Source organism: Aotus nancymaae, unplaced genomic scaffold, assembly GCF_030222135.1.
Source record: "Aotus nancymaae isolate 86718 unplaced genomic scaffold, 86718_ANA_hifiasm-v0.15.2.pri h1tg000003l, whole genome shotgun sequence".
Taxonomy (NCBI): Eukaryota; Metazoa; Chordata; class Mammalia; order Primates; family Aotidae; genus Aotus; species Aotus nancymaae.
The window spans coordinates 22,562,756-22,575,574 of NW_026988414.1; the positions used below are offsets into that span (position 1 = coordinate 22,562,756).

The window sequence follows — 12,819 nt, forward strand, 5'->3', positions numbered from 1 at the left end:
CCACGTGACCCCTCATTAGCCACTCAGATTCCCAGAAAGCCAAGTCTGTGACTCCATTATGAAGGACTTTGCCATGAGCCTCTGCTGACTTGGCTGGAAGGCTTTCCCACTCGCCTGTGCCGTCGCTGTGCAGCAGGAGGGGTGTTCACAGCAGGATTCAGGCGGCTTTCCCAGGCCAGACACCTGCAGATGCTCAGGCTCTCAGGCCTTTCCAGCATCCAACTCTATGAACATGAGGCAAAAGCAGGTGGGAGGGCGGGGTCCTCATCTGCCTCCAGCTCTGAGGATGCGAGAGCTGTGCAGCAGCAGCAGCTCCCAGGACGCTCTGGTCCTTCCCACCTTTGCTTTCTGAGGTGGGCTCCTTACACGCTGGGTCTGATGATGCCTGCACTTACCTCTGTGCTTGTGCTGTTTCTCCTTCTGCTGTTTCTCGCCTGTTTAAACTTCTAGCCACCCTTCGAGACCTGATGACCCCCCCACACCCCTCATCAAGCGTGTCCTGAACTCCCAAAGTGTCAAAGTGTTTTTTATCCTATGCAAATCTTATTGTGCCCTCTGTGGTCATTTGATTGTTTGACCTTGGGTTTGTTGTTTATATATACATATAAAGAAAACTTTTTAAAATCAGATCCCAAAACTTAGGACTTCCTCGTCTTAACTTGATAGAACCTTCTTTTTTTTGAGACGGAGTCTCATTCTTTTGCCAGGCTGGAGTGCGCAATCTTGGCACACTGCAATCTCCACCTCCCAGATTCATGCCATTCACCTGCCTCAGCCTCCCAAGTAGCTGGGATTACAGGCGCATGCCACCACACACAGCTAATTTTTGTATTTTTAGTAGAGACGTGCTTTCACTGTGTTGGCCAGGATGGTCTTGATCTCCCGACCTCGTGATCCACCCACCTTGGCCTCCCAAAGTGCTGGAATTACAGGTGTGAGCCACTGCGTCTGGCTAGAACCTTCTTATTTAGCCCCAGAAGGGACCTGAGGAGAGGCATTTGTCAAATCTTTCTAGATCTTTCTTTTACTGTCTTCTAGATGGTTTTTTTTTTAAAAAAATCCTTTAGATCTTGGCAAGTCACTTGGTGATTAGCATAGCTTGGACTCAGACTCAAGTTTTGCAATTTCAGGTCTGTATGCTCTTTCTAGTACACCGCCCTCTTGAACCTCAGTTTCCTATCTGTAAAGTGGAGGCATTGTAATAACATCTATTTGATGGGGATTTTGAGGAGCTCAGAGAATTAATGATTAATGGAGGAGAAAAGTTTTTGTAACCTGAGACATGACTCTGGGTCTCCTCTTTGTAACTGGGCAGTATGAGGGGGCACCGGAAGTCATCACTGCCCCCAGGGGTTAGCGTACTAAGAAGGTACAGTTCGCTGATTGGAACCTGTGAGGCCTGCATGGCCTGTGGGAGAAACCTTAGCAAATTTAAACAAGAGCCTTTTGGGAGAGTCTGCTGAGATGGCTTTTGGAGCCACTGATTTTTTACAGGACCTGGGAAGTGATTGGATGTCATAGGAGGTGAGGTGTTCCTGCGGACAGTAGGGCAATAGGTGGACCCGGAAGGGAATGATTCACTTGACTGTTGGCTTATTGCTCTGTAATTGAGCCTCCTTCAAGCTCTGACATTCCCACCCAGCCCCTGACCAGAGGGTTGGCAGCTGCAGGGCTCTTGGCACGGCTCTCTGCATACCCAGCTTATATCCCCAGATCCCTGAAAAGAGCCAGGCCTGGTTTCCATAGTGCCCTGCCCAACCCAGTTACCCTGGTTGAAGCAACTGTCAAAGCCTATTGATATCACCTATTTTTAGCAGTTGGGACTAGGACCTCCTGCTTCCCTTTTCCACGTCAAAACAGGAGGTGATCCAGGAACCCACTCGGCAGATTTCACTTTGGTACAGCTCAAAGCAGGGGCTGGGAGTCTGTGTTTACATATCAAAACTTGCTTCTGAGAGCCCGGGGCTCAGGCCTGCACCTTCTCATGTTCCCACTACCTGATCACGATAACTGCTGTTTACCCAGTTCTCGCCCTGAGCCCCAGGCATTGAACTACAGTCTTTATGTAACTCTTGTTTAATATTAATCACTGATCTATAAAGTAGGCCATAAAACAGACCCATTTTACAGATGATGAAGCTGAGGCTCAGAGACACTAATGTTCCTAAGAATGTTGTAAAGGTTAAAGCCAGGATTCAGAACTTGGTCTCATTACAAAACCCAGCACTTTCCACTTGGCTGTACGGCTCTGATATGCACTTAGTTCACATGTACATACATGTATAGAAGGAAGAAAGGGAATGTTTAGTCAATACCATTCAGCCAACTCTGACTTGGAGCTCACTCAGCACTGAGCTCTATGGTTGCACAAATGAGCTGGATATTGTCTCTGCCTGCCGCATTCTGGTAGGAGACATTAACAGGTAATCCCCTGAACTACAATGTATTCAGTCCTCTAAAGGGCCAGTGTAAAGGTTCCTCTGTGAGTCTGGAGGAGGGAGTGTCTATGTATTATTAATAAAATGAGCAAGATTTCCAAGAGGAAGGGTAAACACTGATGTGGGCACAGAGAATGAGAGGAGTTTGCCAGACAGAGGAGGGGCAGGGATTTGGGGCAGTGGTAATAATAGCCCCACCATGCAGGAGCCTCCCTTCCTCTCTTGGGAGCAGGTGTCCTGGAGGGTAGATGGGGCTACCATAAGTCCCTTTCCTAAGCCCCTTTTCAACAGGAAAATGGAACTTTTTCTGAGGGTACATTTTGCAGTAAGGAATCCAAAATAGATAATTTTGACCTTTGTCTCAAGACTTGTCAGATGTTTGTCCTCTGGCCTTTGCAGCAGCCTAGAATCTGGCAATAAGAGGTGCAGGGCCCTATAGTGAGGTTAGTACATAGATAGGGCGCCTGCTAGGAGGGCTCAGAGGCCACTAAAGGGACTCTTGTGGCTTCTTTGACTTTGCTCTTATGATTGTTCGGAATGTCATCACATTTGTCGTTTGGGTGGACACTATTGGGTACTCTTGCCATCGCAGATGTAATTATAAGAAGAAAGGAGTGACTACTAGGTATACCTAGCAGGGACATCATAGAGTATAAATGCTAAGAGTGGGTTCTATGTTATGAGTGCCAGAAATCAAACAAAACACCTTCCTTCCACCCATTTGGTCCAGTGCAGTTTCCATAGACAGTGCTTGGGGAGTAGTTCTGTTCATAGGGGCTGAAGCTAAGGCTCAGGAGCCAGGGCTGAGAGGTGGGTTGGAGGGCCTTGCTTGTGGCCGTACACCACGTGAGTGGCAGAGAGCCGCAACTTGAGCCCTGATCTTCTGCCTCTTTGCATGGTGGTCCAAAGAAATGTAAACTAGACTCAAGAAATGCCACAGGGCCTAGTGCGGTGGCTCATGCCTGTAATCCCAGCACTTTGGGAGGCCGAGGTGGGTGGATCACCTGAGGTCAGGAGTTCGAGACCAGGCTGGCCAACTTGGCGAAACCCCGTCTCTACTAAAAATATAAAAATTAGCCGGGTGTGGTGGCACGTGCCTGTAACCCCAGCTACTCAGGAGGCTGAGGCAGGAGAATTGCTTGAACCCACGGGGCGGAGGTTGCAGTGAGCCAAGATGGTGCCATTGCATTCCAGCCTGGATGAAAGAGCGAGACTCTGTATTGAAAAGAAAAAAGAAATGCCACAGGCTTCTCCACAGCCTGTCTCTGAATACTGGGAGGGAGGGCGAATGTTTTCCTGCCCATGTGCAAATACTGGTGCTGAATGGGAAGCTGCTAAAGGGATCTCCACCACTGATTTAGATGATTCCAAGGAAATCATCTCACACCAGCAGATAGCTGGTGTTAAATGAGTTTATAGGGCTTCATCCTGATGGGGAGGAGGAAAGATCCCCCATAGGCAGAGAAGACACTTGAAGGTAGTCTGTGGTGTGGAAACCTGGAGTACTGAGTACTGACACTGATAGGGCTGTGCGTTTGAATTCCAGCTCCACCTCTTATCAGGCTGCCCCTCCCACACCCTGGCATTAGTCAGGGGATGGATGTGACACAGTGAACTCCAAAGACATTCATCTCCTTCTCTTTTCATCCTTTGGGTACAATTTGATTATCTCTTCAGACTCCTTTCAGCTCTAATTTAAACACTATGTATACGCACATATGTGTATTGGGTCTTACCCTGTCACTCAGGCTGGAGTGCAATGGTGTGACCTCGACTCACTGCAATCTCTGCCTCCCTGGTTCAAAGGACCCTCCTGCCTCAGCCTTCTAAGTGGCTAGGACTATGGGCACGCACCACCACACCTGGCTAATTTTTATATTTTTAGTAGAGAGAGGATTTTACCATGTTGGCCAGGCTGGTCTTGAACTGCTGACCTCAAGTGATCCACCTGCCTTGGCCTCCCAAAGTGCTGGGATTATAGACGTGAGCCACCATGCCTGGCCTATTTTTAATATACACAGGGTCTCATTGTCACCCAGGCTGGAGTGCAGTAGTGTGATCATAGCACATTGCAGCTTCGATCTCTTGGGCTCAAGCAATTCTCCCACCTCAACCTCCTCAGTAGCTGGGACTACAGGTGTATGCCACCATGCCTAGCTATATATATATTTTTAAATTTGTAGAGATGGGGTCCTGCTGTGTTGTCCAGGCTGATCTCAAACTCCTGGGCTCAGATGATCCTTCTGCCTCAGCCTCTCAAATTGTTGAGATTACAGGTGTGAGCCACCGTCCCTGGCTTAGATACTCTTTATAAGCCAAGAAAATTTACAGGTACTAGAAATCCCGTTATGAGTTCCATCACTCAGACTTAATGGTGAAGGCTCAGGAGGTGTTCCGGCAGAGAGTTATTAGATGTTCTTCAACCCCTAAGCTCCTCTGAGGGCTTGTAGTTCCAATGCTCCCGTGTAGATTTTTGATGATTAGATTCTATGACCAGCCTTATGGGTGTCATATTTGCAGAATTGATGTACTGTTGGAACAGATGGGCCTTGCCAAGATCATCTCACACATCTCGATTTATGGAAAGGATTTTGCCAGATGGACTTGGATGAGAAATTCAGATTAGAAACCACCTTTCTAACACTCACTAGAGTGTTTGAGTAAAATAATCCTGCCATTTGAACTCAGAAATGCACCTATCTGTTTCCAATGACTGGTTTAATGGTCTGGTAAGAGGGCCAGAGCCATTTGCCTTGGCGTTTACCCACAGGCGGCATGGCTATATTTAGCCAGGACACAGGTGAACATCTAAGACAGGTCCCGCTGCTGTTGAATACAGTCCTCAAAGCTGAGCGTAGGAGACAGTTTACTAAATGCCACGTTGGGCTTTCATTGCTCCAGTGTTCATGTCACAAGGTGGGCTTGTGGGATAAAATAGGAGTGATCAGAGTCTGGAAGGCCCCTGCAGCGAAGAAGGAAGTCAGATCATTTTGAACTGGTTGGATACAAGATAGGTTTTGTCATCTCTCATTTTAGGATTGTGACTGGGTTTCTTACTGTCTCTGATGCAGGCAAGCAAAACCTGATCCGAACACCAAGTGCTCAAGGAGCTTTTAAAATGAGGAAGCCATTTCTGATTCCATTCTCAGCTTCACCAGCCCCAGACTTTTCATAGGCAACTGTCCTGGCAGGTCCTACTTTGGGTAGGGCTCTGAGGCTGAGCAGGAAGCCCTGCCTGCAGTGGCTGAGGGGGGTCCTTTTTTGCAGTGTGGCCTGAGGGCAAAGCAGTCAGCTGCCTCCTACTAGCATCTGGCTGTGGTCTCCCTGTGAGTGCACACCAGCCATAGATGTTTGGCGGTTTCACCTCTTGGACTAGCCTGTAAAACCTGAAATTGCTTGAGATTTTGCAGAGCCCAAACAGCAATTTTGAGAAGGGGTTGTGGCTGTTTCAGGATCTCCAAGATCATCAGAGCCTCTTCCTGGGGAGGAGAGGACGTGGAAAACTCACTACAAAATATTTAATGGGCACACTGGAGGCGTGTATGAAAACTGATGCTCTGAGATTCTGTTTAATGAGTCTTGGGTGGAACCTGGGTTTTGACTTTTTCAAAGTTCCTCAAGTGTTGGTGATACTAATACACAGCCAGGGTTGAAAACCACAGCCAAGGAGACCGCACAAGTTGGGCTTGGCTCAAGATGAGACTTTGACAGCAGAGGGAGAGGAAAGGGAGGCCTAAACTTGTTCTACTCAAAATAATGGTAAGGAGACTTGACCAAGGAAAGAAATGGAACAAGCTCCTTTAAGCGTCAAGCCTCTCATGGGCCAAGTAGACTAGGGGATGAGTGGTGAATTCTTTTGGAAGTGAGAAGAACAGGTTTAGTCATAGCCATTAGCATGATACTTGGTAGGAAAGTAAATATTGGGCTTAAATCAGGTCTGTGTCAGTACCCTCCAAGGGCCAGAATTGGGGGTTTTCAGCTTGTTTGAGGGCCCTGGTGGCATCTAATTCTCATGAGGCGAACTCATAAAACAACAAATGAATGTGGACATGACAACCCAGCTCACCCCCTAAAACCAATATTCTCATTAAAATAAAAAATTATGCGGCAAGGTAAAAAGAAAGCAAATGACATTCACAGCCCCACCATCCAAAAATAACCTCTACAGTTCCTTCTGGACATATCTAGATAGAAAATAATAATTTTATAAAAATGAGATGCCACTTGATTTTTTTTCTCACATAACACTGTGCCGCGGATCTCTTGCCACATCTATAAATATAGGCCTATGTGAGTTTTAAGTAGTATTTCATTATATGGATGGACCATTTTCTAACCCGTCTTTGTTGATAGACATTTAGGTCCTTTCTAATTCAAAGCTATTGACAGTGAGATAAAGCATCCCGTACGTGTGCTTCTGAGATACGCATCCTGCCATGGTGACATTACATGGCTGCCTAGCCAGGAGTGGAGATGACAAAAGCCCCCAGCCCACAATCTCCATTGCACTACCCACAGCTTATTGTATTATAAATGATCTGTTATTTGCTTTTGTGTTTCCTTATCCCCCTCCTCCCACACAGTCATAATGGCCTCTTTGGTTAGGCGTGGAGTACAGTGTACCACTAGAGTCCTGCCCTTCTCATTATTAGACTGTGCAGAGCGTGAGTGTGTCTGGAAGCCCATTGGCAGTCAGCAGAATGGCCTCTGCCTCTGTATAACTAAAGAGAAGCCCAGTCTGCCTGTGTCACCCCCAGCTGTCTTTTTAACAGGGAAGTTCCAGCATGTACTGAGTCCACATAATGTGATGGGAACAGTCCCTACTTGCCTTACTTAAAAAGAATAATTTTTATTTAACATTTATTTGTTTATCAAGAATCTTGGCTGGGTGTGGTGATGGGGGGATCACCTGAGGTCGGGAGTTCAAGACCAGCCTGGGCAACATGGTGAGATCCCATCTCTACTAAAAATACAAAATTAGCCAGGCATGGTGGCATACGCCTGTAGTCCTAGCTACTCAGGAGGCTGAGGCAGGAGAATCTCTTGAACCTGGAAGGTGGAGGTTATAGTGAGCTGAAATCATGCCACTGCACTCCAGCCTGGTGGACAGAGGGAGACTCCATCTCAAAAAAAAAAAAAAAAGGAATCTAACAGGGGCCTGTTGGGTGCCATACTTTGTGCCTGGCACAGGAAACAGTCACAATTAAGTGCACAGTTCCTGGGCTCCAGGAGCTGACGTCTGCACAGAGGGGCTCAGTATATGTTCCTAAATGTAGTTCTCCATGGAAGCGAAGTGGCTGAGGCTCCTCTGGAGTGCAATATCAACGACTTTGACTTCATAGAAAACTTTTATATGAGGCAGATGGTTTTGTAATCTCCTTAGATAAGACTGAAGCAGTTCTTTTGGTCAAAGCTAGAGGATGTTAAAATGCCCTCATTGACCAGAGCAAAATGATCTGAGGCAAATCCTTGCCCGCCTTTGCATTTGCAGTGTGGCTGATTTTCCTGGCAAAAGAATAAAGGGGTTGTGAATTTTGGTTCTGTACTTTAAAGAGTTTAGGGCGACAACTACAAGACCAGTGTATGATCAGAGATTATTGGCAACGTAGCTTGTACTTTTTGCTAGATTAATGCAGACCTGGAATGCTTGGAGAAGATTGGCTATAACTTGAGAAACTCAGAAGGAAAAGGTAGTTGGTGGTTCCGCTGATCAGTTTGTTAAGGGGTTTTATGTTCTTTCAGGTACCACTTTGTAAAACTTCCAGAAACAAGGGATTCCCCTCCCTGGAAAAATGCACAAATATGCATAAACGTCGAATTTTTTATACCATCCCAAGCAGTTTGCAGATTCCCAGCCTAAGATAACCCATGAACTGATCCAAACCCTGGTTTCTATGGGTAGAATTACTAAAGTTTTTAGAGGAGGGTAACTGTGAGGGCTGAATAAACTTGCTGATAAAACTATTCCTAAAGAAACTTTTTCTTTCTTTCTTTCAGCACTGGCTGGATCATTCCAAACCCATAAAAAAGCAGATGAAAAGTAAGTAAGCAGAATTTAGCCCACACATTTATTTTTTTTTCTAAGAGTAAACTCCTTTGCCAGTGTTTTGAGGTGTTATGTTTTCATTAGAACTTGGAAGCATTTTAAAATCAATTCAGTATTAAGTGGAAGATTTTTAATTTCTTAAGGCTAGCCAAAGATGAGAGTTTAAAATCTGAATAAAAGTGTTTAGTGGGTATTGAAAAACCGACTGTGCTCTCATTTGAAATCAGACGCCTCTACCAATGAGAACTGATTAATCTGCTATTCAGAAAGTCAACTTTACACCTATTATATCTACTTTCTAATGAGTTACAACATAGACTCAAGATGAGAGAGTAGGAGGGATCTTTGATAGTCTGCTACAGCTTTGTGCAGGTGTGGTAACCACATTTCTTTAATGTTTATGCTTGGGTAATTTTTTAAAATTCATATTCTCTTAAAAGTACTTTAAAGTATTTTTAGATAACAGAGCACTCTACATCATTTTCCTTTAGGCTTTGTACTTTGTAAAAACTCGCTATCAGTTTGGAGTATTGTGGCATCAGGGGTGAAAGTAAAATGTCAGCCTTTAGTAATCCATCTAGATCACTAGGATTTTCTCCCAGAATAAGGTTACTAGCTAAACTATCTTAAGTCAATACAAAAGTCCATCCGTCTCAGTTTCCTTGATGAAGACTGAAAGGAATTTACTAGCGTCACATGCCCAGTCTGTCCTGATGTCATGCTAAATGTTATAGATTTAACATGCTTTTTCTTTTGTCCATTCTGTGATCTCCAAAACTGGGGGAAAAACATCTTCAACTTTCTGTCTCCAAATGTTTAGTTGGACCTGCTTATGCTTTGCACTTTCGAGTTAAATACTATTCTTCAGAACCAAACAACCTTCGTGAGGAGTTTACAAGGTAGGCCATGATGCGAAACAAGCTCCCGTCCAGTACCACCTGCCTCACATGTCATTTATGGCTCTTCCCAATTGTGGGTCTGCCTCCCCTTCTGTCTGCTGTCTTTCTATTTCTGAGCAAGAGATGTTAGTACTTTTCCTTTGCTTCTGTATTCCGTTAAAAATCCACAACTTTGCTTAATTTGACATTTTTCTGAGTGGATAGAAATTAGAAGACACATTTTCTTGTCACACTTCTATTTTCTTGGACCCTGGGTAAATTGATTGGTTGTTCTGTCGCATTTTATTTTTATCTCAGCTACAAAAAGGGAAGGCAAATATTGGAAAAGCCTTTGTCAGTCCTAAATCGCCATCTTATTTTTTAAGGAATTGCAAAATATTCTCTTGATTGTTATAATGTAAGGAACCCTCTTTAAAGAAAAAAACTAAAGTAATTGCAGCAAGGTTGTTAAAATCCCTTCGTGTTATCTTTTAGCTCCCCTGAATTTCTTTTTCTTTTTCTTTTCTTTGGAGACAAAGTCTCGCTCTGTCGCCCAGGTTGGAATGCAGTGACATGGTCTTGGCTCACTGCAGCCTCCACCTCCTGGATTCAAGCGATTCTCCTGCCTCAGCCTCCTGACTAGCTGGGATTACAGGCGCACACCATCATGCTCTGCTAATTTTAGTATTTTTGGTTAGAGACAGGGTTTTGCCATGTTAGCCAGGCTGGTCTTGGACTCCTGGCCTCAAGTTATCCGCCTGCCTTGGCCTCCTAAAGTGCTGGGATTACAGGCGTGAGCCACTGCACCTGGCCTGAATTTCTTTTATGTTGTGATTGGCTATGTCTATGTCTTGGACTTCAGAAAGAGGGAAAAAGAGAAAGAAAATTTGAGTAACCTTTTAAATGTGGAGTTTCCCTCCAGCCTCTCTTCCATCAGTGAAATTCTCTACAAAGCCGTTTTCTGCTTTTGATGTCCCCAGAGCCTCCTTGTCGTTGTTTGTGTGATGGACTGCAGTGGTGACAAGTAGGCTGCTGGGTGGTTCATGGTGGTGGCCACTAGCTTGGAGATGACCCCTAAGTAATATCTTCAAGACTGACTGGTTATCACCATTCCCCCATAGGAAGGGACTGCTGGGCTTCCGCTGGGCTTTTTTTTTTTTGGAGACAAGGTATCACTCTGTCACCCAGGCTGGAGTGCAGTGGTGTGATCATGGCTCACTGCAGTCTCAAACTCCCAAGCTCAAGTGATCCTCCCACCTCAGCCTCCCTAGTAGCTGGGACCACAGGTGTATGCCACCAGGCCTGGCTAATTTTTGTTTTGTTTTGTTTTAGAGACAGGGTTTTGTTACCCAGGCTCCTGCTGGGCTTCTATGGTTAGGTTTTCCTATAGGTATCAAGAGTTCTGGCCATATACGGTGTCTCCTGTGAAATAAGTACACAAGATGGTGTCCTGATGTTCAGAAGTGAAGTTCAGTGGTGGCCAAGCCCTTATCAGAAAGCAGGAACATTCTGGAATGTACTAGAACCTTCAACACCCTCGACCTCCTTGATTTCTGGCAAACGATCATTCTAGTGTTGCTCCTCAGAGTCCTCTATGAATGCTGCTTCTAGCTGTCATCAAAGCCGGTGGTTTTTAACCTGGGTTGTGTGAATCAGAAACACCTGGGAAGCTTTTGAACAGCTCAGATTCCTGGGGGCCACTCTTGTGTGTAGGACTCTGTTTCCGTACGTAGGGAGCAGAGCACAGGCAGTTTTGGTTTTTACAAAGCATTGTGACTGGTTCTGATGCCTACGTCTTCCTGGTAAAAAAACAAAACAAAACAAAAAATACCACTCTTATTTAAGCAAGACGTTTGTTTTTTACCTAAGTAAACCCCACGCGTGTTATTTGCTGACGACTTTCTCATTTTTTGTTTTTTAACCATTTGCAGTCCAGTACTGGGATTTTGTTGTTGTTGTTGTTTTGTGTTTATGTGTGTATGTGTGTGCCTGTTTTGTGTTTTGAAAGACAGAGTCTGCACTTACACTGCATGGGGGGCGGGGCAGGGAAGCCCCAGGCAGTTTTTGACTAGAATCAGCTGCAAACTTTTTGTTACAATCCACTGCAGCATATCTGGAATCTGCTGGTGGAGCTGGCCGAGAGCCAGACCCCGCAGGCCCCACCCTGCCTGGGTTAGTGGACATATTGCATGCCCGTGTGCCAGGTTCAGCTCTCCTCTCCAGCACCGAGGGGATTGTGGAGGCCGTCATTGGACCCTCCCCTGTCTCATGCTCCATCCTACAAGTATCTTGCAAGTTTCCCACATGCACTCACCTTCCTGGCTAGGTTCTGGGATGCCTTCCTGGAGACCCAAGAGGAGGTGCTTCCTCTGAAGTTCTCATTTGATTTGGACTCCTTTTTACAATGCAAAATTCCATGCTGTGTGTAGGGTGGGGTTTGCAATGGGAAACTGGGGATTGGGAGTGGCTGGGAAAGAGTTACTATCTGTTGACTTTTGTATATGTTTGTCAGGTACCTGTTTGTTTTACAACTCAGGCATGACATTCTTTCTGGAAAGTAAGTATGTTTTTGTTCTAACTCTTAACCCGGGATAGATCATAGTGTATTTCAAAATAATTCACTGTTTTAACTCTTTTACCCTTGTTCCCTTTTCAAAATTCAAAAAAAGTGCACCAGGCATTGTAAAGTGAGTCTAATACTTGTATCACTGTCATTATCATCCTATTTTAAATGATTACTATATGGCTTGAAGCATTTCCAAGACCATTTAATATCTTAAGTGATGTGTATTTGGGAATAACTCTCTCCCTGATCACATCACTGTCCCATTCATAATGGCTTTTGTCGTATTTGCAAGCAAGATACGTTATTAGTATGTATACACTTACAAGTATTTGGACAGTCAAAAAGTGTCATTCATCACCATCTGCATATAAGTAATGGAAAGAGGTTCTGTTCTGATTCCAATAGAAAGTTTCAGACATCTCATCTCACTTCCTTTTCTCCTCTTCAAAATGGTTTTTAAATACTAGGCCTCTGGCTACACACAATGATCCTTGAGCACAAGAAGCATTGGCACTGAAGTGGTTGATTTCACATGCAGTATTAATTTACCATAAAGATAGGGGGTTTCAACAGTCATAGCTTTTATAACTGTGTCATTTTTCAACATATGTATTGAATATTTTCTATTACATGAAAAATTAAGTATTTGAGTCTAAAAAGTAACCCCTGACATTGACAAGCATACATTCTGATTTTGAATATAATCTGAAGGAAATTTAAAAATGTAATTTCCGAATTTGCAAACTCTCTATAGAATATGTGCTATAAAAACTTCAGTGAAATATACTCCATAGACCAATAGAACAAGTAGATTGTACAGTGTATACATTTGCCTTATTCAGCCATGCAATACAGACCTTTGGTTGGTGTGTGTATTATGAGTGTGTGTAC

At 44.6% G+C, this 12,819-nt stretch overlaps 1 protein-coding gene across 4 annotated transcripts in view; it reads left to right on the plus strand.

Moving 5' to 3' along the window:
• EPB41L4B (erythrocyte membrane protein band 4.1 like 4B) overlaps positions 1–12,819 on the plus strand; it is a 160,132-nt gene that overhangs the window by 47,856 nt on the left and 99,457 nt on the right. For all 4 annotated transcript variants that reach the window (XM_064379093.1, XM_021672136.2, XM_064379102.1 and 1 more), the window contains exons 3-5: positions 8,436–8,478; positions 9,305–9,383; positions 11,875–11,919. In XM_064379093.1, coding sequence (XP_064235163.1) covers positions 8,436–8,478; positions 9,305–9,383; positions 11,875–11,919 — 167 coding nt within the window. The remainder of the gene's footprint in view (positions 1–8,435; positions 8,479–9,304; positions 9,384–11,874; positions 11,920–12,819) is intronic.